The 22,764-nt window shown below is 45.9% G+C and overlaps 1 protein-coding gene across 10 annotated transcripts in view; it reads right to left on the bottom strand.

The window, feature by feature from the left end:
- Positions 1-22,764, bottom strand: part of FAT3 (FAT atypical cadherin 3) — a 460,237-nt gene that overhangs the window by 4,418 nt on the left and 433,055 nt on the right. For 5 of the 10 annotated variants that reach the window (XM_082218934.1, XM_082218933.1, XM_082218936.1 and 2 more), the window contains 6 exons: positions 17,326-17,794; positions 15,277-15,336; positions 10,220-10,373; positions 8,442-9,094; positions 7,210-7,323; positions 4,916-4,975 (listed from right to left, as the gene is read on the bottom strand). In XM_082218934.1, the coding sequence (XP_082075060.1) occupies positions 4,916-4,975; positions 7,210-7,323; positions 8,442-9,094; positions 10,220-10,373; positions 15,277-15,336; positions 17,326-17,794 (1,510 nt within the window). The remainder of the gene's footprint in view (positions 1-4,915; positions 4,976-7,209; positions 7,324-8,441; positions 9,095-10,219; positions 10,374-15,276; positions 15,337-17,325; positions 17,795-22,764) is intronic. The other 5 variants (XM_082218937.1, XM_082218940.1, XM_082218941.1 and 2 more) reach the window with 3 other exon arrangements.

Here is a 22,764-nt window from a genome sequence, read left to right as displayed (position 1 = left end):
TGCAGTTTTTTCTGCAGGAATGCAAATAAGCACATCATATCCCAATATAGGGTTACCATTCTGCCGTTGGCAACAGTGTCTGGGCGAAAATCGGCAAAACATCTGGGAGAATCCGGACGCATGGCAGCCCAACAGCCTTGAGCAAAATTAGAAAAGCTCAACAACTTTGCCAAAAAAAAAAAAGAAAAAAGAAAAAAAGGCGCAACAATCTTTCTGTCCGGACTTTCACTGTTTGGAATATGGCAATCCTATCATAATAGGTTAACAGCAAGAGGGATTTAAAGGCATAGGATGGAAAGAAGCCAGAAAGTAGGCTGCCCTTTTGGAGAAAAGGGTACTTATGATGCAGCCCTAATAGGACTTTTTATTATTATTATCGGGAGATATGACCTGAACGAATTGTTCAGGGCAAACCTTCTGAAATCAATGGACATGATAATTCATTTCTACTCTTAACAGAACTTAGGTGGAAGCAACCCTACGTTTTTCAACTATGGAGCCCAGAAGTTTACTTTTTATTGTTTGTTAAAAAGAAGGTATGGAGCAGTCTTTGGGGCAGAACTGCAGTGAAATTTATTTTGGGGAGAAAAAGACTTTCCCCCTGGAACGCTAACCCTGCAGAAGCTTGGTGAAGAATGGGATCCTTTCAGAAGATAGCATTTTGTGATATGTTTGGACCATGTCTCCTGTGATTATCATTTAAAGGCTTTACTTAATTATAAAGGCCGAAGTGGAACACGACAGAACTGGGCTGTCCTGGATGCAGAAATTCCTCAAGCCCCGGCTGGGGAACCTGAGGTTCTGGCCAGGATTTGAGCTGGGGCAAATTCTGGCAAAACAAAAACAAAAAACCTCAATTTCTGCATTCCTCACACGGGAGCTTTGATGGCAATGAAAGATGAACTGAAACGAGGCGAGCGAGATGGTCGGCAGAAGGAAAACCCTTTTTTTCGTGACCAGTGGTTACAGCTCAGGTAGCACTGTCTGAACCGGCCCTGACTGCTCCAAAAGAACAAAACAAAAAACTGACTCAAAAGCATTGCATTGAGAGGAAACGAGGACCGTTTCTGGGTCACTGGTTTTATGCCCATACCCCACTCAGCGCGGAGGTACCGTGCGTCTTAGTGCATGCCTATATGGACAGTTTATATTTATGCTACACAGCAGAACCTCACTAACCTCCTCACTTGCCCACCATGCAGTTCAAAAGGACTTCCCTTCCTTTCCCACGTTGAAGCAAGATTTCCGCAAGCAAGGTGTTGTGGACATGCTGCCATCTGCCTCATTGCAGGGCAGATTTGAGGGTAAACCATACGCGGAACGAGTCTGCCCCTGCGGCTTGATGGAGGAAGAAACTGTCACGCCTTGTTACGCTGCCGTTTCTACGGGGATATACGCTCGGTATTTATTACCCCTGCTATGCAAAAATCTCCAAATGAATCTTCACTTCAGTGTCTAAAATCCCTGGTAGAGGACAAGGATCCTGGGATCACGTTAAGGGTCGCCAAATTCTGTGCGATTGCCATAAAACTTAGGGAACAAGCTGTGCTATCACAATGATTAAGGCCTTAAATGATAAATTTAGGTTATATGTTAGTGACTAAGTTTTAATTTATAATTTTTTTAACTGTTGCTCTATCTGTATTGTCCCTGTTATACCTAATAGCAAATTTAAATGTATCCCTATCGTGTTTTATGACTTCCTTGATATTTTATGTGGGCTGGAACTGGTCTGCGACCGAAATAATAAAATTCATTCAAGGTCTTGTGGATCCATCAAATGCAGAGCTGCGCCCGAATACACTGCAGAATATTTCGCTGTAGGGACTACAGGGACTATGGCCACCTAATTCTTGAATGTCTTCTTTCATAAATCGGTTTTGTCCTGTTTACACACATGGTGCATGGGCAATTCACATTAAAACACCTATTTCTAATGGCATTTTCTCATAAAACCTGCAATTCTAAAATGTTTTCACTCAGAAAGCATCTCTATTAAAAATAGCATGTACAAATGCATATTGTTTTAAGTCATGACCAGATGGATGGGAGGTGGCCTGCTCTTGATGGGTTACACTCCACCTGAAGGATCAGGTAGTCAGCTTGCAGGTACTTCTGGATCCCTTGTTGTCACTTGAGGCTCAGGCGGCCTCAGTGGCGCAGCGTGCCTTCCATCAGCTTCAGCTGGTGGCCTATCTACACCCCTAACGGGACAGGGACAGCCTAACTTCTGTCATCTATGATCTGGTAACCTCCAGGTTAGATTACTGCAATACGTCACACATGGGGCTGCCTCTGAAGATGGTTCAGAAGCTTCAGCTGGGGCAGAATTCAGCAGCCTGGGGCAAGGCGGTTTAAGCATGTAATCCTGATTCTGCACTGGCTGCCAAATAGTTCCCAGGCCCAATTCCAAGTGCTGTTTTTTTGACCTATAAAGCCTTAACACAGCTCAGAACTGCAATACTTCAAGGATCGCCTCTCTCCATATGAACTGCCCCATACCCTGCACTCATCATCTGAGGCCCTAATGAATCTCTGAGGCCCCCTCCGTGAGAGGTCCAGAAGGTGGCAACATGGGAACGGGCCTTTTCTGCGGTGGCTCCTTGATTGTGGAATGCTCTCCCCAGAGAGGCTTGTCTGGTGGGTTCACCACAAATCTTTAGGTGCCAGGTGCAAACTTTTTCTTTTCTCCTTGGCCTTTGGCTTATTAAATGACCTATAGCCTTTTAAACTGTGTGCGTGTGAGGGGTTTGTGTGTTACTCTTTTGTCTGTTATTATGGTATATATTCCTGTGCTTTTATATTGTAAACCACCCTGTGATCCTCAGAGGAAACGTGGCATATGAATTTAATAAATAAAATAAAAAATAAATGGAATGAATTGCATTGCAAAAATAAAAATCTGAAGCACAGCTTTGCTTCGATCAGTATATTAGTCCAGGAGGCGCAAAGCAGGTCAACGGATGCTGGAATTTGCAAAGAACCAATTAATCAAACTTCTTTTTTTCACATCAGGCCCATGGGCTGTGCCCCAAACTGAGGTCGGGTTCAAACTAAACTGGGGATTATTATTCTTATTTATTCAATTTATATACCGCTCTTTATCAAAAGATCCCAGGGTGATATGGTCCTCTAAACAAATATTCCTACTTGGATCTCCTGGTTCATTTTTACTTTTAACATTGCTAGTTAGGGACATAGTTGGGTTTAGGGACTTGGGGGGGGAGAAAAGATTTTGTTAATAGAGAAAACTGCAATCTAGATTATTATTATTATTATTATTATTATTATTATTAAAAAGCTCCTTTATGCTAAACCAGAACATTGGTCCACTTAGCCCAGTATCATTTATTCTGACAGAGCCAGCTCTTTAAAGTTTCAAGCAAGGATCTTTCCCAGCTGTACTTCCTGAGACCATTCAACGGGATAAACTGTGGATTAATCCTGAGGCCTTCTGCATTCAAAGCATATGCTATACCTGGCAGACACCCAAGATGAAACGGCTTCCAAATCAGGCCTTTTGAGCAGGTGTGATCGCAACTGGAAAGCTTATCATGGCTGGGAGAAGCAGCCCAACGGGATATCAATGCTAAGGCAGGGACCTCAGCCTAAAAGCAAGCGGCTTCTATAAAAGCCAATTCTAAAGGAGGTTTCTTGAGATGGTCTGAAAGAGATTCTAGTTTTGCAGAAGATGGCCCTAGCAAAGAACGAAGCTATTTCCAGCTGGACTATACTATACCAGCTTCTTAATCCTGCCCACCGCGTTAGGATTTGCACTATGCTGAAGTTATCTTTGGCAGGCAGAGGAGTCTGGGACTGGACGTTTGGTATCTGGGGGATACAGAAAGCAAATTCTGGTCCTGGGTTCAAACCTCGCCGCTAACACAACTGCATGAAGTAGCCTGAAGCCAGAGGGGAGGAAGCTTTTTCAGTCCAAGGTTGACAGGGGCAGGGGCTAGAGGTAAAAGGGGATGAAACAACAATTGCAATTTTTCTCATTTGCACAGCAGTCTGGTCTCTACATGCACCTGTCCATATACCACATCCATAAGAGCAAGAGGCATGATCAGAGTTCATGGACAAAATTCAGCCAGGTAAACAAACTTGGGGGCAAAGCAGGGCTAGTGAGGGTTGTGACTTGGGGAGAGGAGGTGTGGCTTAGGGAGAGGAGGTGTGGCTTGGGGAGAGGAGGTGTGGCTTAGGGAGAGGGGGTGTGGCTTGGGGAGCGTTCCAAGGGCCAGTCACAGAGGCCTGGACTGCATTTGGCCTCTGGGCCAGAAGCTTCCCAGCTCCGTCTTAGGCAAACCACTGTTTCTCAGTCTCTGCCAGCTATATGCAGAAGACAGCATGATTGGCTTATTTTACAAGGTGATTTAAATTACGCTTTTTGAGGAAGCGGGGTCTGCCCCATTAGAAAATTGGCTAAATTTGGCTAAGCAAGTTGGCTCCACAAAAACGTGAAGCTTTGCTCTTTGTGTATTGTTTATTTACCACGGTGTCACTGTGCTTTGGATAAGCTAGCAATGCGCCTGATGCCGCGGCATCTTGTCAAATCCATTTTTTCTTTGGGGACGCTTTCTGACAACGTAATCCCTCTGGGACCATTAGGACCGTAAAAGACACTGCATGTTGGGGTGGGAGGGGCGAACCAAACCCCAAACCCGCTCTCCTCCTAAACACTGACTCTCTGATGTCAACAAAAGTCATAATAATGAACTGCTTGCCTTCCTCCCACGCCACCCCTCTCCCCACCTTAAAGACCTTGCTTATTCGTCAAACGAAATCGTTTGCTGCGGCCTGGCTAGTTAGGGTGAGTTAATGAGTTTCTGCTGCGGCTTTTCACACAGAAGAACAAAACGGGAAAACAACAACGCGGCAATTCAGGAGAAATAGTTTTTTAAAAATGATTAAATACCTTCATTTTCTATATTGTCAACTACGTTGTTGACAAGCTGTATGACAGTCACTATGGAAGCTTGTGGGAGAAGGAGAGCACAAATAAAGGGAAGGGTAGCTTCATGTTAGTATTTATAACACACAACGTTCTAAGGCTACCAATATTAAATTCTCACAGCGCAGACAGGGTTGCTGGGACCAGGGGTGGGTGGGGGAAGTCTATGGGTATGGGAAGGGGAGGCGGTGGCATTAATGAATTATGCAGCGGCTTGAAGGACATTTCAATTTCAGATAATCCCATACAATTCCACCCCCCCAACAGAAAAGCAAATGGGGATACATTCAAAGGCAGTACTTTCAGAAAGCTCATATGCAGTGATGAATATCAGTTCATAAATTCAGCCTGGATTGTCCAGCAGATTCAATTAACCAGGACAGTATCTTGCCTACCTGACACTAATCTCTAATTAATCCTCGCTTAAAGGCCTCCAAAGGCAAGCTGCTATCCTCCTGGCGACCATTATCTTTTTAGGCAATCACAAGGGTATGAGATGGTGTGAAAGTCTTTTGGTCTAAATCTTTTTTCCAATAAGAACGCTTTCACTTTATTATACTGTGCCTACGAGAACAAAGCCCTGGTGGGGGAAACGAACAAATCGAGCAGTCTTAATTAAAAGATCATCACCGAATAGCTTTCGCTGAAGGCAGGGCTAACCAAAGTCGTGCCCTGCAGATGTTGGGGGCTAGCACTCCAATCAACCCTAGCTAGCATGGCAAATCACCATGGTTGAGGAGAGTTGGTGGTCTAAAACATCAGGCTACCCTTGATTTAAGGAACTGGCTTAAAAAAATCCAGAAACTGTTATAGATCAAAGATGGCTACTAGGGGCATCAATGGACCGGGGGGGGGGGCTGATGGCCACCTCAAAAATTTTCAAGGAGAGGGCCGGGCTGCCTCAAAATTCTGCGGCGGCCACAAGTGCTTGCAGCACACCATGCTCACCTCACTCACACGTGCACGGCATGCAAGCATGTTGCACGACATGTGCGCATGCTGCGCCGTTCTCCTTAATTGTGGGGGCAAGCCGGCATGCTTGATGGCCACACTTTCAGCACTGGGGCTGCCGCATTTTCACCAGCTTTGTAGAAGAGGGACATTTCATCTCAGAAGCAACCGGGTGAAGAACTGATGGACTCCTTATCTGTGTCATATAGCAACATACTGAGCCAGACAGCTGGAGTTCCACCTAGTCCAGTATTCCCTACTCGAACCAGAAGTGGCTCTCTTGGTTCTCAGATGGAGTTCTTTTCCAACGACTGAGACCTGATCCTTTAACCCAGTGATGGCCAAACGTGGCCCTCCAGCTGTTTTGGGACCACAACTCCTGTTATGTACTGAGTTGAATAGGATCCTAAAAGCAGCAGTCTGATTGGTCCTAGGATTCAGAATGCAGTAGTCTGATTGGTCCTAGAACAATAGGGTCCTGAATGCAGCAGTCTGATTGGTCCTAGAACAATAGGATGCAGAATGCAGCAGTCTGATTGGTCCTAGAACAATAGGACCCAGAATGCTGCAGTCTGATTGGTCCACAGGAGCCACCCAATCCAGCTCCAGGTGGAAGTGAATCCGCAACCTGATTGGCCTACAGGAAAATCCTGGAATTAGCCAATCACGTGGGGCCCATTGTGTAAATAATGTATATAAAGCAGACATTCTGGGAGAACTTCCATTCCTCCCCACCACTTTGAGCTGAATAAAGAGCATGAAATCCACTCTCGACTCCGAGTATATTTCAACTCCCATCATCTCTAGCTCACAGGACCAGTGGTAAGGGGTGACGGGAACTGTAGTCCCAAAACAGCTGGAGGGCCAAGTTTGGCCATCTACACTTTAACCAAATGCAGAATTTTAAATCTGCAAGCAGAACGTGTGCTCTGCCACTGATCTGAATTTGTAAGATTTTAAAATATCCTCTCTTGTGATGATTATTTTGTAGTAGTTTGTAAAAAAAAGTATTTATACCAGAATAGCCGTCTTCAGCATAGCAAACTTCAGGGAAAGCATGGACTGTTCTTTAAGTCAGTTACCTCTGACTTAAGTCAGTTACCTCTGGCACATAGCTGTGCACAACTGATCGTGCTCCTTTCCCCTTCAGCTAGGAGCCATTCCAGGAGACTCTGTACTACAGAGTGGACACACCATGCTATTCAGCATCTCAGTTATCCACATCACAAGAAAGTCTGGTAGAACACCAGTATACATATAATACACTCTTGGTGATAAGTGAAGGGGTTAAAATAGTATGCCATTACCGTTATCATCGCCTGAGTCTGACTGGTAAGAACTGAGGGACTGGACTTCAGAGTTGCTGCCTTTATTGCTGCCTGAAAAACAGGTCACCTCTTCCACGTCATCAAGTCCTTTGCCTAGACATACAAAAGAAAGAAAGGAAAGGAAATTGGCGGGGCACAAATCTTTACTGAATCTAACAATGTGCAATCAAAGCTACTTCAACTATTATCACTACTGTTGTTATAGTCAATATATTTACGACCTGCCCATTCCTGCCAAGTTGGAATTCAAGGCGGTTTACAACATTTAAAACAACCCAGCTTAAAAGATTTTAAAAATAAAAATCTCTCCTTCGTGCTCTTTTCACCCCCTTCTGCTGCCTTATCTGCTAAAGGAAAAGATAAAAACAGCGGGAATATTTGGAAGGCAGAATTCTGACATTCAGGTGTGGCCCAAAGGCTGGCAATTAATAACCCCCATTTTAGTGAAAAGGTTTGTGCATCTGCCTCACCACAAAAATGTGAGTTGTTTTCAGACCACTCCATGTGCAGCCGTAATGCACTCCCCGTTTATCCTTTCATGTTGTATATTTTTAGGTTGTGAAGGTGAGGGCAGGGATTGTGCATTATTCTCTCTTGATCTGCAAGCCACTCTGACAGCCATGGTGGGAATAAATTAATGAGTGAATGAAGTAAGAAATAGGGGGTGGGGAGAGCCCTGTAATCCACATGTTTAGAAAGCTGGCATGAGTTTGACTTTGTGGTTTTGACTTTCTGTAAGTTATGCTAGAAAAATGCAACCTGTGCTGCTGATAGTGTGACTCATCATTGGCAATCAATCTACACAGAACAATAATTATACATACTTTATCATTGTCTACAACTTTATTAACATCTATCTACAACTCCACTAGCATCTCTCGGTATTGTGAATAACACCGAAGTTACCTTTTGTTGCTATCTTCATGAACTTATCTAAAAGACTGAGTTAAGCATTTGAAAAATCTACTGAAACCAGACATTATAAGTTCATTTTAAGCTGGGTAGTTTGCAAGACTCTGTGACTTTGTTTAATGTTTTGTATTTTTCTCAGAAGGTTGATAAAGTATGTACAATTATTGTTTTCTGTAAGTTATGGCTGCAAAATTTCTAGTGATAATTTTATTGCTTCTATCTTGTTCGCAAGCCACTTTTGAGGTTTCTTCCTACAATCGAAGCAGTATACAAAATTTCGCGAAACCTAAACCACTCACTTTCAGTGCCGTTTTCCCAGGTCTTCCTGATGGAGTCGCAGTCGGAACGGCACGGAGACACAGCAGGAAGGTTGGGGGCCACACTGCACACGACGACTCCTCGCCTGGCTGTCAGGATCCGAGGAGACTCTGGGTGGAAAGTTGTCATCTCCTGATGCTCCACCCCGAGCCCATCAACGATCTTGTCCAAATTGTTCCTTGAGTCGCTCTGGAAGCAAGGGGTGTAGGCCATGGGCCTCACGGGGACCTGAGGTGGCCCCACCTCCTGATAAATATTGCGGCCATCCCCGCTGTTCCTCATGTTTTTGAACTGAATCCCGTTGCTCTTGTGAAGCAGAGCGGCAGTCGCCGGGTCTTGCACCAAGGTGATGTTGTTGCGGGAGTAGTTCTTCCTGAACACTTTCTTGCGGAACACTACGAAAAGGACGACCAGCAGGAATATGACGAAAAGCACGACAGCGATGCCGATGAGCTCCTCTTTGCCCACGTAAGAATGGCCGGCTTGGATGTTTGGGACGACCACCGGTCTCAGCCCACAGTGTTGGCCCACGTATCCCGGAGTGCAGTTGCATAGAAAGGACCCAAATACGTTGACGCAAGAGCCGCCATTTTCGCACTCTTCTCTCTCACACTCGTTAATATCCTCCTCACACCTGAAGGGGGAAAAAAGTAGGGATGATATCAGAGGCCACAGGTGGCCCTCTAGGAGCACCTCTGCCACCATCGATCAGCCCGGGCACTGAGATCTAGCATTGAGGTCCTTCTGGCAGTTCCCTCCCTGCTAGAAGTGAGGTTACAGGGAACCAGGCAGAGGGCCTTCTCGGTAGTGGTGCCCACCCTGTGGAATGCCCTCCCATTGGATGTCAAGGAGATAAACAACTATATGACTTTTAAAAGACATTTGAAGGCAGCCCTGAATAGAGAAGTTTTTAATGTTTGATGTTTTACTGGGCTAATGTGTTTCACTTGTTGGACAACCCAGTCAGACTGTGACAACCGAGTCACGGTTATCCCCAGGCCACACACCACCCTGAGCCCATCCAGGCATGTTTAGCCTGGAGAAGAGGAGGTTAAGGGGTGATATGATAGCCATGTTCAAATATATAAAAGGATGTCACACAGAGGAGGGAGAAAGGTTGTTTTCTGCTGCTCCAGAGAAGCGGACACGGAGCAATGGATCCAAACTACAAGAAAGAAGATTCCACCTAAACATTAGGAAGAACTTCCTGACAGTAAGAGCTGTTCGACAGTGGAATTTGCTGCCAAGGAGTGTGGTGGAGTCTCCTACTTTGGAGGTCTTTAAGCAGAGGCTTGACAACCATATGTCAGGAGTGCTCTGATGGTGTTTCCTGCTTGGCAGGGGGTTGGACTCGATGGCCCTTGTGGTCTCTTCCAACTCTATGATTCTATGATTCCTTCCCCTTGATTGTTTTCTCATGTGTCCTCAGATCATTACTTTATACACAGAGTTAGGCTAGCCTTCTTCAGATGATGTCCTCCTGAACTTTGGACTACAACTCCCATCTTCCCTGACCATTGGCTATCCTGATTGAGGACGATAGGAACTGTAGTCCAAATCATTTGGAGGGCACCGAGTTGGGGAAGGCTGAGTTAGGCCAATGGTCCTCATTACTCTTGCTTGCATGAACTCTTCAAGGTTTATTTCCCACTTTGCTACAAGATGAGGTCGTTTACCGGAGATGCTGGACCCGTAACCTAGGTGCATAGTACCGCATGACCTCCAACACCTCCCCAGGCAGCACAAGCATCAAACTTACGTCAGTCCCGTTAACCCGCTCTTGCAGTTGCAGATGAAAGCGTTGCCAATGGGATCGCATGAGCCTCCATTGCGGCAAGGATTTGGAAAGCAGGCAGTGATCTCTGACTCGCAGTTTCGCCCGGTGAACTGAGAGAGGCAACTGCACTGGTAACCTAAGGTGTTTAAAAACAAACAAACACACAAATCAAAGATTGCTCTTCAAACATGATACAGTACAGTTTCCCTATTAGCATTCGTAAATGGGGCTTTATTTCCCCCTAGTGGCTGGCTTAAGAATACGGCTCGTTTTGGAGCCATAAAAATCTACAGCTTTCAGTTGCAAGGTCTGAGGAACAACTTCCCGTATTACATTGTTTAAGCATAATCTCTATTTAAGCAAAACGTCATGTCTGAATGACCTTAGGCGACAATGGTTTTAGAGATCCCATGTTGATCGCAATCTTTTTTTAACAAAGAGGTTGAAGGACATTTAAGCTTAATATAAAAGAAGACTAATGGCCTGGTTTTTTAAAAAATATATATAAAAAAACCAGTGTTTCTTTAACACTATCAATGAGTAGTCATACTTCTGGATAATAGCTGACCCGTCTTATTGCAAAGCTTTCTCTCCACAAGAGGAGTGGGGAACTTGTAGCCCTCCATGTATTGCTGTATTCCAGCTCCCATCAGCCTCCGCGAACGTGGTAAATGGTCAGGAATGATGGGAGTTGTGGGCCAACAACACTTGTAGGGCCACAGGTTACCTGTACCTGTTCTATAACACGCCTGTTTAAGTTGTGATCTTCTCCCTAAGCTGAATGCTGTTTTTGCAGGTCTTGATTTAATGTTCTGGTGAGCCATGTATGGGAGGGGTGGGCTATATTTGGCTTAGTAAGGGTCACAAGCTGGGTCCAGCAGATGTACTGGGGGATTCTCAAAAGCGATTCCAAGAATGCCTTTCAGTTTGGAATGTGCTGCTTGATAATGCTGCTGGTGGAAGGTAAAAAGCAAGGGAGAACCAGTTTAAAATTGAATGCAAATTCTAGTCGACGCACACGCTGAATTTCACAGCTATGTGAAATGCAGGAGCTGATTTCATCATCATGTGTGAATGAAAAGTGAGAGAAGCTTCAGTGGTTGCAAACAAGTGCCATCAACTACTAGCACAGCTGTTTCTGTATTTGGCAGGTGGTGTGTGTTTGCAATGTACAAAAAGGATATTGTAAGGAATGTTAAATGCCACCTGCAACTTTTCTGCCAATGGGTGATATCTCGGTAAGTCATACTCAGAGTAAACCCATTGGAACCAATGGACGTAATCGCACAATGTCCAAAATATTTTCCCATGACAAAAATAAGCACTGCCAATCCATCAGTAGAAACAGGTTAATTTGACTGAAGCCAAGGCATAAATGACTACCCCTTCAATATGGTTTCAAGAGATATTTCATCTTTTATCTCTCAAACTGAACAGAAGCTGATGAAGTTACAACAGTGTCTTACACAGGAATAACAAACAGGTCTTGATTCAGTTATTTCATCCTTTCTGCTGAAAACAAATGAACTTAAGGGCTTAAATCCACAAACCAGCTAGCTGGAGAACTCTGAATTAAGTATCCTTTAATTCCATCAAGCAACCAAATAAAATGCTTTTGTTTAAATCTTTTCTGAAAGGTAAACAGAGGCTTCCTTTCTGAAGTGGAATAAATGAGTACCTTTGCTTCCTGCGTGCTATTTTTGGGCTGGTTCATACATGACATTATTTATGTGTTTGCACCTGAGATGTACTCTTGACTAGATGAAGCGTGAACAACAAGAGAAGAGAAGAAACTTGTGTTTACAGACATGTGTACTCTTGCATTAGGGGGCAGTGGACGTATCTGAATTCTGATATAAACTGATATGTGAACCTGAGCTTAGATATCCATTGGCTGTTGGATTTATTTATTTTTAATGTTCCAACAAAATTCTCATCTAAAAAAAAAGCATTAAAATGATGTTTAAAAACAAATGCTTGGAATCACGGAATCATAGAGTTGGAAAGGGACCCCAGGGGTCATCTAGTCCAGCCCCCTTGCCATGTAGGAATCTCAGCTCAAGCATCCCTGGCACATGGCCATCCAACCTCTGCTTAAAAACCTCCAAGGAAGGAGAGTGGGCTTTTTTTTTTAAAAAAAATGCATTATTCTGAGGGAAAACCTGTTTTTATTTTTGCCCCTCTAAATCTAACATTTTACACGAGGGACTTTTAAAAGCAACATTTGCAGATTAATGTGGAAATGGGGACAGAACAGACTATGGGACTCACTTCTAGAGATGAGGCTGTGATCGTCACCAACCTGGATGGCTCTATAGAGGGCTGGCCAAATTCAGGGGCAGGGTGGGTGTCAGGGAACTGACATCAGAGCGAGAAGCGAAGGGAAGGCTCTCAGATGATGCTGGCGAAGGACCCAGCAGCCGGGGGAGAAACAGCTCAGTAGAGGGGGAAGCCAATCGGCGCAACACCAGGGATAAAGGGGGGCCAACGGGGGAATTGGAGAAAGGGCTCCAGGATTCTTCACTGGACATCAGTGAGGAGAGCCCAGGTCCTCCGCTGCCTACGCCTACCCTGCGCAGAAGACTCCCGCGCAGTAAGAGGAGGAGGAGACTGGGTGTCAAACAACTTTTATGCTGGAAGAGGCTCAAGAAACGCCCACTGACGGATTCTGCCAGTGACTGAGGCAGCCACAGGAAAAAGGGGCTGCACAGTTAGAAGGGTTTAACATGGGAAATTAACCGAGAAAGGCACCAGCTTACGCACGAGTAACTCATACCCATTACAGTGGGCTTTCAATGGCTACTAGCACAATGGCCATCTTTTGCCTCTACTGTCAGAGACAATATGCCTCTGGATACCCCAGTTGCTGGGGATTGCAGGTGGGCAGAGGGCTGCTGTGCTCCTGTCCTGCTGGGAGACTTCCCACAGGCATCTGGCTGGCCAATCAGAGCAGGATGCTGGACTAGGCAGGCCATTGGCCTGATCTGGCAGGGCTCCTCTTATGACATGTGTTTATAAGAATTTTAAGGTCTTAGATATATAATAAATGTTCATAAATGTACCAAGCAAACACGTATATAAATATATAAACCACATGTCTGGAGCAGCACAGGAAGACAGTCCTGAAACCATTTTGACTCCCAAGCTGACCAAATGTTTCTCTGCAAAGGAGGGAGGAGGTGAAAAAACCTTCCTTGTTACAGGAATTTAGTAAGAAATGGCCAGACTACCAGGAAAGGCAATCAGATAAGGCATTATCAGACACATGGCAGACAGGAAAAACAACAACATTCAAATTTCTGTTGTAGACCACCTTTTCTATGATGTAGGTATGATGTTTTTTGGGGGTGGTCTTGGGTTACACCCCTTCTGTGATGAATGTATGATGTATGGAGTGGTGGTCTTGAGCTCCAGGGCAGGGAATTTAAAATGTCTATATAAGGGCAGGCACACTTTTGTTCTGGGTCCTCCTCTGTGTGAGGGGAGCACCCTGTTGCAACAGCTTTAATAAAGATCAGGCTTACTAGCTGCTTTGCTTCTCAATATTCTCTGGTTGTCCTCTGTTATTTTCTCCTACCAATAGGGAACCCACGTAAGGACTCTATACTGTGGTACCTTATATTACAGACGCTTCAGGTTACAGACGCTTCAGGTTACAGACTCCACTAGCCCAGAAATAGTATCTCGGGTTAAGAACTTTGCTTCAGGATGAGAACAGAAATTGTGTGGCGGCGGTGCAGCAGCAGTGGGAGACCCCATTAGCTAAAGTGGTACCTCAGGTTAAGAACAGTTTCAGGTTAAGAACGGACCTCCAGAATGAATTAAGTTCTTAACCCGAGGTACCACTGTATGGGTTTCTTGGATACCCCATAAGGGGAAAAGGGCAGATTTTGTTAACAACACATGTCCCTGGTTCACAGTGACTGAGTATTGTGCGGAAAGGCCTTCAGTCCCGTTCTACCATGGCTGCCGCCAGCATCTCTTCCGGCAAACGCAATCCTCTGCCACACACGGCTGCAGTTTGAGGGCATCTGACAAAGTGCAGAGACTTTGCACCCAGCCCCATTTAATTACGTATGCTCTTTTTAATGTGCAGAGGATCTCTTGGGCTAACGAATTTATTTTGCCTTGGAACTGGGGGCGGGAGAGGAAAAGAAAAACAGAGTGGCCACATCGATGTCACAGCAGATTGCTTTATAGATTGGCTGGCGCATAGTTAGGGTCCATTGCTTTAGAATTATGGCACCATAACAATCCTTTATTTACATATACTGCTGAGACAGTGAAAAAAAAAACCCCGAGCAAATAGATTTCCTAACGAGAGAAAAAGAGAGCGAGCCTGCATGCTGAAATATCCCCCCAGGGTGTTCGTTTTCCAGCGGCAGCAGCAGCAACAACGAAGGCATGGAGGCCTAAGTAGCTCTGGAGCAGGGAATGGAGAGGCAAACCATTTCAATGCAGAGCTGTTTATATGCCTCTCATAATAAAATGAACCCATCATTTGGAGATGTATTCACGCAGCCCATTCCCCTCCCAGTAGCCAATGTAAAATTTGAAATATCTAACTCTGCCTGGGGGGAGGACAGAAGGCGGAAATTATCCTAAAGTGATTTGTTAGAAAGGTTTCAATTTGCACATCACGCTATTTGCTGACTGGTCGTGTAAATAGACTCCAGCGAAATCAATAGGAAGAGGAGCCTAGTTTCCTCCTTTTACTTAGTTTATTCATGCGGCGAACGCTTGACCTAATTTATTATACGCCGTCCAAGTTAAAGTTAGGCATTTGTTTTATCCTCACTCCCCAGGGACGTAAATAATCTTGTTTAGCAATTTTCTTGAAAGCTTCTACATCTTTTGAATTATTACCCTTCTTTCCTTGCTGGGTCCTGCTACGTGCTCTCTTTCCTCAACCTACTATTTGCAGATAAAGAGCCATTAAACATACAAGTTAGCCCCAACATGCGCCCTGATGCCTCATATTAAATTCCAAGCCTGCTGTCTTTACTTGTTTAATGTGCTAAAGCTTTTACATTCTCTACCTTTCAGCTCTCTGGGCACCATCTTCAGTTCAGCTGACGTGCCCTCAAGCTCACTCCCCGCTAAACCAAAGCAAACGAGAAAGGAGTCAGTGTTAATATTCGTACCACAGAGGGGTTTTCTGAACCAAACGGGGAAGAACTACTGAGATTGGGAATCAGGGTCATGCGGGACTACTGAGCAGTGTCCTGGCAAATGCTGAAATGGCCCCTGAACCTCCATAGCATATGATAGCTCGGTTGGTAGGAGCACGGTGCTGATGATACCAAGGTTGCAGGTTCGATCCCCAATAAGGGGCAGCTGCGTATTCCTGCATTGCAACTCTGTGATTCTATGGTTTCCTGCATCCCTGTGTGGGAGAAGTGTCCTGTGTACAGCAACAGTCTGAGAAGGGTCCTGGACGTGTCATGTGAGAGAAAATGCAGGTCATGGGAAATTCAAATTCAGTTCCTGGGTGGTTCAGGACGCGAATGCCCTCTCACGGGCCAAGACTCAGGGCCAATCTGGACATTGCAACAAATTGCATATTTTGCGTGCCCCATGTCTAGGGGGCATATTTTGCATGCCCCATGCATTGCTGTTGTAATATCTGAAGAGCTTGGGCTTGCACTGCAGCCTAAAGCAAGAATCGTGGAATTGCAGAGTTGGAAGGGACCCTGGCGGTCTTCTAGTCCAACCCCCTGCAATGCAGGAACCTTAGCAAAATTCAGAAGCTCAGAAGGCATTCTCAGACAAAGAAATAATAAGCATATGTATGCATGTAGGTGTGTGTGTGTATATATTTCTGTGATTAACAAAACAGAGGTTTTATTTTTGTGGCAAAACATTTCCGCCTTCATCAGTGTGTGTGCTTCTTTTTTAATCAGAGCAGCTGACGAAGGTGGAAAGGGAAACGTTTTGCCATATAAATATCTGTTTTGTTAATCACAGTAACATACGTATATATTATTTTAGTGATGAACCAAATCCCCAGAGGGATCAAGAGCAAGTTTGTGTGAAGAGCTGTTTGATGCTATCTCTCTATTTGTGGGGCAATCCTATCTCAGGGATGTTTTTGATTGGGACAAGGGAGCAATTGGGTCTGTCTGAGGTCACAATTCTATGGACCAGTTCACATTTAAAGTGACCTGCAAACAGCAGCCAGGCAGAGGAAGGTCATTTGTAAGAATTGTACATATACAGTGGTACCTCTGGTTAAGAACTTAATTCGTTCCGGAGGTCCCTTCTTAACCAGAAACTGTTCTTAACCTGAGGTACCACTTTAGCTAATGGGGCCTCCCGCTGCTGCTGCACCACTGGCTCATCCTGAAGTAAAGTTCTTAACCCGAGGTACTACTTCCGGGTTAGCGGAGTCTGTAACCTGAAGTGTTTGTAACCCAAGGTACCACTGTACCTCCACTTCTTCCGGGATACAGTGGACCCTCTGGATATGGATTTAATTTGTTCTGGGGGTCCATGAGCACCCTGAAAAATCTGTAACCAGAGGCACCGCTTCTGTGCATGGTGTGATAGAGCACTTCTGTGCATGCGCATGGCACACAGAGCACTTCTGGATATGCGGCGAAACCCAAAAAATACTTCTGGGTTTGCCACTTTCGCAACCCGGAGATTACGTATCCAGAGAGGTACGTAACCAGAGAGTCCACTGTATATGTTTGCAGCAGCTAGATGTGGCACTTCCATTTATTCGGTCTTACGAAGGCCTCCTTTGCTGCTACAAACTCAGTTGTGACCAGAACTACTCGGCTCCAGAAATGCTTCCACACAGCCTGCCATATTGGCCAAACCACCCAACAATACTATTGATCAGAGCTGGAAGGGACGCAGCAAGATGTTGCTAATTGAAATGAGGCAGATTATTAAGCTGGTAGTTCTGTGCCAAGAAGGAAGCAGAGGCTGTTTCCAACCCATTCCTTAGTTCAACAAAACCTCTTTCTCTCTCAATGCCCCCTCTGCCCCCAAACGGTGACTGCTGGCATGAGAAACTTAAAGCTCAACTCATCTCCCTCCCCCCACCTCTGGAAATGTAAGGCTGAATGCAAGATATTCACCACCAGATGGCACACTCAGACAAGTCCCTCCATTCTGGCAAGGGCTCCTCTCACAGGCGTCCGGATACAGCACGCAGCCCAGCTTCAGCTCTGTAAGGCCGACCACTTCTGCAAAGCTGCTGCGCTTGTTCTGCAGCGGCAGCTCATTGTTGTTGAGGACGACGGAGTCCAAGCAGCCCTGGAAGCCGCTCGAGACCTGCGTGGCTCTCTTGTCCGTCAGGCTCCGGACGTTGTCCACCTGCACCTGGGCGCCGAAGTAAACTGAGCTGTCGGTGCTGAGCGTCTGGAAGTAGAGCGGGGCTTTGCGGCGCTCCACGTAGCTGTCGTCGAGCGACAGGCTGGTGAAATTCCGGTTCAGCTCCAGGAAGACCGAGTGCCAGCTCCCATCATTAACAGCTCTGCCGGAAATCCCCAAGATGCCCGGGCCGGTTCCGCAGTCCAACTGGAACCACAGTTTGCCATCCACGATCTGAAATGGGAAAGTGGAAATGTCAGGTCAATGAAGGACTGCATGCCCTTAGATTTGTTCTGTAATGCAATGTGGTCAGCATCAGCAGTGTGCGCAAACATTCTGCTGTTATTGATCGCAGCAGGATGGTGGTTACATTTAAGTAACCTGCAAAGCGCAGGCATCTCTCCACTTACATATGTACTGCTGGGAAATAAATAAACAGGTTCACACCTGGAAATGGTGAGAGAGAGCTGGAGGGTCCTCAAGGCTCACAAGGAGACCCTCCCTGGAGCCCAAAGAGGGTGTCAGTGAGGATGGAGGAAGCTCCAAACAGACCAGAGGTGCAGCAGGGCTTTTTTTACGTTGCTCAGCCTAACAGCTGACGTGCGGGGTAGTGCAGCAGCAAGAGTCACTTTCCCACACGTCATCTAGCCTCTTGCTGGCCCCAGAGCTTCAATTCTAGTTGCGGATATTTTGGGAAACAGTACTTTTTGTATTGATTGGAGAGAGAGCGGCAGAGAGGCTGTTTAAAGGGTTCTCCCCACTTTACGCAATTTCACTTATGTGTGTGGGGGCCTGGAACGTAACTCCCAAATTAGGGGGGGGTGCACCTGCATAGGGATTCTGCACCAGCAACGTCCGTGTGTTAGGTTGCTTAGGGATATATTCACATGTTCTGATTGGTGCAGGACTAGCTACCATTGAAGACTCCATTGCCATGACAATTTATTTTTAGCAGTTGACTTTATAACACCATCTCTGCACTTCCTGAGCTGAAGAAGCCTTTACCGCCCCTTTACCTTTGTTTGCATGTCTCTGCTATCTGACTCATCTTTGCCTCTATACAACAGGGCAAACCCTATTGCTCTTAGAACATGGTTTTTTTTGCTTGCTTCCAGTCTTACTCCCGCTTCTGCTGCAACTTCCTAGTGTCTCTCTCAGTCACTCCTATTGCTTCTTCTCACTCTGTTAATAACCAGAATAACCAGAGTTGGCCTCTGCCCGTTTACAGTACATTGCATTACATTGTGAATGGACTGCAATATTGCAATGACAGCAGGAAGCAGCTGCTGGCAAATGTCCTAAAAATGACCTAACCAAATGGCTTGTGACTAGTGATGGGCAAGCCACCCATGGACTGCCTGAGAGACAACCTTTATAGAACAAACCCCTGTGTTGCAAACTTAACACAACAAACAATACAAGCAACACGAAGACCAGTATACTAGATAGCACTGCAATTCTTATTGCATAACATACATGATTTAGTACAACAAAAACAAAATGTGTACACTTGTAAATTCTCTAATATATTTGAAATCAAATGAACACACGTCTGTCAATCTTTGAAAGTCCGTAGAAGTATAGATGGCTGAAACAAAGTAATAGATGCTATCCTGTAGGCTAAGCGGTAAAACTTTTTTTAGGCGTTCATGGTGCCGAAGTAGTGAGTGGTTACATATTCTCATGACCACTGCTCCTTGTGCATTTTTCTAATTTATGGGTTGTGCTGAAGATGATTCCAGCAAAACAGTGAGATTATCCGGGATCACTGTCCAACGTTGTTATTCACTTACTACTTCAGCACCATGAAGCAACCTTAGCTGTCCCTGTCCCACACGTCCTGTCCCATCGAACAAGTTGGGAAATGGGTCTAGTTTCTCCCAGATCCCTTGCCCTCAGCTGACAGCTTTTGCAAGGTCAAGGGTGGTCTAGGCAGTCCTTCTCCTGGCTCTGCAAAAGTTTTGTTTTAGGAGGTTTCACTTTGGAAAGTGGGATGGTGATGAGCCAAGGATTCTTCTAGAGCTTGAATTTTAATCCTATCGGAAGAAGAATTCTTGGGGGTTTGCAATGCTTGTCTCTTTCTTGATGTGAGAATTACTAGCCCAGGCTATGATATCTGGGGCCAAGTGTGGCATAATTCAATGCCATATCTGGTTGTAACCTATCTGTAGTCATAATAAACAAGAAAGAAAGAGATGTACAAGCCCAGTTCTGATACTTACTGGACCAGTGCTGCTATCTGTGTGGAGGACCAGCTATGCCTCCCTCCTTTCCACCACATACATAACATAACATGACTGATGGGGTCCTCATGGAAGCCAATAAAAGGCAAAGGTAAAGGGACTTCCCACAAACAGGGGAACAATATAAGGTAAAGGGACCCCTGACCATTAGGTCCAGTCGCGGCTGACTAGGGTTACGGTGTTCATCTCGCTTTATTGGCCGAGAGAGCCGGTGTACAGCTTCTGGGTCATATGGCCAGCATGACTAAGCCGCTTCTGGCGAACCAGAGCAGTACACGGAAACGCCGTTTACCTTCCCGCCGGAGCGGTACCTATTTATCTACTTGCACTTTGATGTGCTTTCGAACTGCTAGACTGGCAGGAGCAGGGACTGAGGAACGGGAGCTCACCCCGTTGCAGGGATTCGAACTGCCGACCTTCTGATTGGCAAGTCCTAGGCTCTGTGGTTTAACCCACACCATTTCTGTTGTCATTTCTTCCCTTTTTTGACAGTGTGTTTAGGATTTTGTATGGAGAAGCTTGCAATGTGTCATGTATCCCACCCCTTTTAAGCTTATGGGCCCATTTGGATTTGTGAGTGAGTGCTGTCAGTTCACCTCCACCCAGTCCTGGTTCAGCACCCCACTGTAAAGACATGAAAAGGAAAGGTACACAGTGTATGTCACATTCCCAATGGGTCAGATCTAGTAGAATTAACCTGAGCCTTTGTCGGGCAGATAGAGGTGAAAAAGGAAGTGGGATAGAGTGTCGCTTTTCCAACTTCCTCTTTCAGATCTATGTACTTCTCAAGGGAGAAAAAGGCATTTGCTGTCATCGCCTTGTGACCAAGGGTACTGTGTGTGTGGAGGAGACTAAAAGGTTTTGTGGGTGCAAAGAGCATATCTCAAGAGCATGGCAGAAGTGAGGGTGGGTATGCCCTTTCTCCTCCATCACAGAATTTGCAGTACCTGCCCAAAAAGCATTTCAAGTAGACTTCAGATTCCATCTTAGGAGAGGAAAAATGAGGTTGAGCCTACATATGTGATGCTCCCACACAGGTGGCAGCCGAGGACAAACCCAAAAGCAAGCAGACAAAGAGGGACTTGAGACTTTGCTGAATGCCGAGGGAACAGATTGCAACCTGTACGCGAAGAAGCACATCAGCTGCCTTTCCACCTGGCCATTATGCAAATCCACCAGAACCCTCTGTGTTTCCGTGTCCTCTTCTTCCCTTACCATCCCTTCCCTTTTATGCCACATCTGCTAGATTGTAAACCGTTCTGGCAGCCATTCTGCCTATTTCATCCTTCGCGCAGTACAAAATAGAATTTTTAAGTGCTTCATAAATAAGAAGAATGAGGAAAGCCTGTGGCAGGTTCAAGGGTGGACGGCAGCGCTGAGGACACCACCATTCCTGGCCAGGATAACTGTTTGCCGATGCAACTCGCAGCCTGGAGACAGTTTATGGTCCTTAAGAGCAGTGAAGGCAGTATGAGAGAGACACCGTTTCCTGTGATGGTGATGTTGTGCCTCCCTTCAAGCAGGCTGGCAGAGTTTTGAAGCTCCTACCAAACCTTGCATGGGACGCAGATGGCGCTGTGGGTTAAACCACAGAGCCTAGGACTTGCCGATCAGAAGGTTGGCGGTTCGAATCCCCGCGATGGGGTGAGCCCCTGTTGCTCGGTCCCTGCTCCTGCCAACCTAGCAGTTCAAAAGCACGTCAAAGTGCAAGTAGATAAATAGGTACCACTCTGGTGGGAAGGTAAACAACGTTTCCGTGCACTGCTCTGGTTCGCCAGAAGCGGCTTAGTCATGCTGGCCACATGACCTGGAAGCTGTATGCCGGCTCCCTCGGCCAATAAAGCAAGATGAGCGCCGCAACCCCAGAGTCGGCCGCAACTGGACCTAATGGTCAGGGGTCCCTTTACCTTTTTTACCAAACCTTGCAATGCAGCTTTCATTAGAAACAAGAGTGGGAAGGAACACACATACCACAGGTGCCAACAGCAGTATCATTCCCTTCTCAACACCGCCGTTGTCACTAGCCACAGTTGCAAGAATGCCATTTAAGAACGCAAGCGAGTAAGAAGAGCTTGACTAGATCAGAACAAAAGCCTATCTAGTCCAGCATCTTGTTCTCACAGTGACCAACCAGATGGGAAGTCTTTAAATAGGACCCAAATACAGCAGTGATGATCAGCAACTGGTATTCAGCTGCTGTGGTTCTCAGCACCTGGTACTCACACAACTGCCTGCAACACAACCTGCAACACAACCACCAAAGCTAGTGGCCACTGACAACCTTTTCCTCCATGAATTTGTCAAATCCTCCCTGAGAGCCATTCAAGTCTGTCGTTTTCTTTTGGGACCGCTGTACGCAGGAAAAGGGATGAATACTGCCTCCCCCGTACCACCCTCCCAATCCTGACCACCCCTACAATTTAGTGGGAAAAGGGCGTAGGGGAAAACAACAACAATGGCAGTGTAATTCTTTCAGCAAAGGTAATGGTTAAAATGAATCCTAGGGAGGAGAAACAGACCACAGAAAAGGAAATAGCTAGGACATTCTATGGAAGTCATAGCCAGACAGAACAGCAGTGGGCTGTGCACAACTGGGGAAAATACAAAGCTTTTTTTTTTTTAAATCAAATTCTGAAAGCTGAAAAAGGAAGCCACAAGAGAGAGACGCTGATGATGTTTTGCAGCTGCCATGTAAAATGCTAACCCCACAGGCTTAGTGAGCACAGCAACTCTTCATGGCAGAACTTGCCCCAATGAGGTAGTTGTGGGGGCTGAAGGTCCCTGCCTTCCCACAGTTGCCTAAGCCTCCTCCTCCTCCGGGTCCTTCCCAAGCAATCTGAGACTATGCTGGGGTGCCTGTCTCTGCACCTCCCTCTTCATACCTCTTCTGGTCCTTGGGGACTGGGGGAGAAGAGCGTGTTGAAGCAGGAGAGGGCTACACCTTGGCTTTTCACGAGCCTG

The sequence above is a fragment of the Podarcis vaucheri genome, assembly GCF_965113315.1.
Source record: "Podarcis vaucheri genome assembly, chromosome: 4".
Classification (NCBI taxonomy): Eukaryota; Metazoa; Chordata; class Lepidosauria; order Squamata; family Lacertidae; genus Podarcis; species Podarcis vaucheri.
This window is presented reverse-complemented; position numbering and strand designations above follow the sequence as displayed.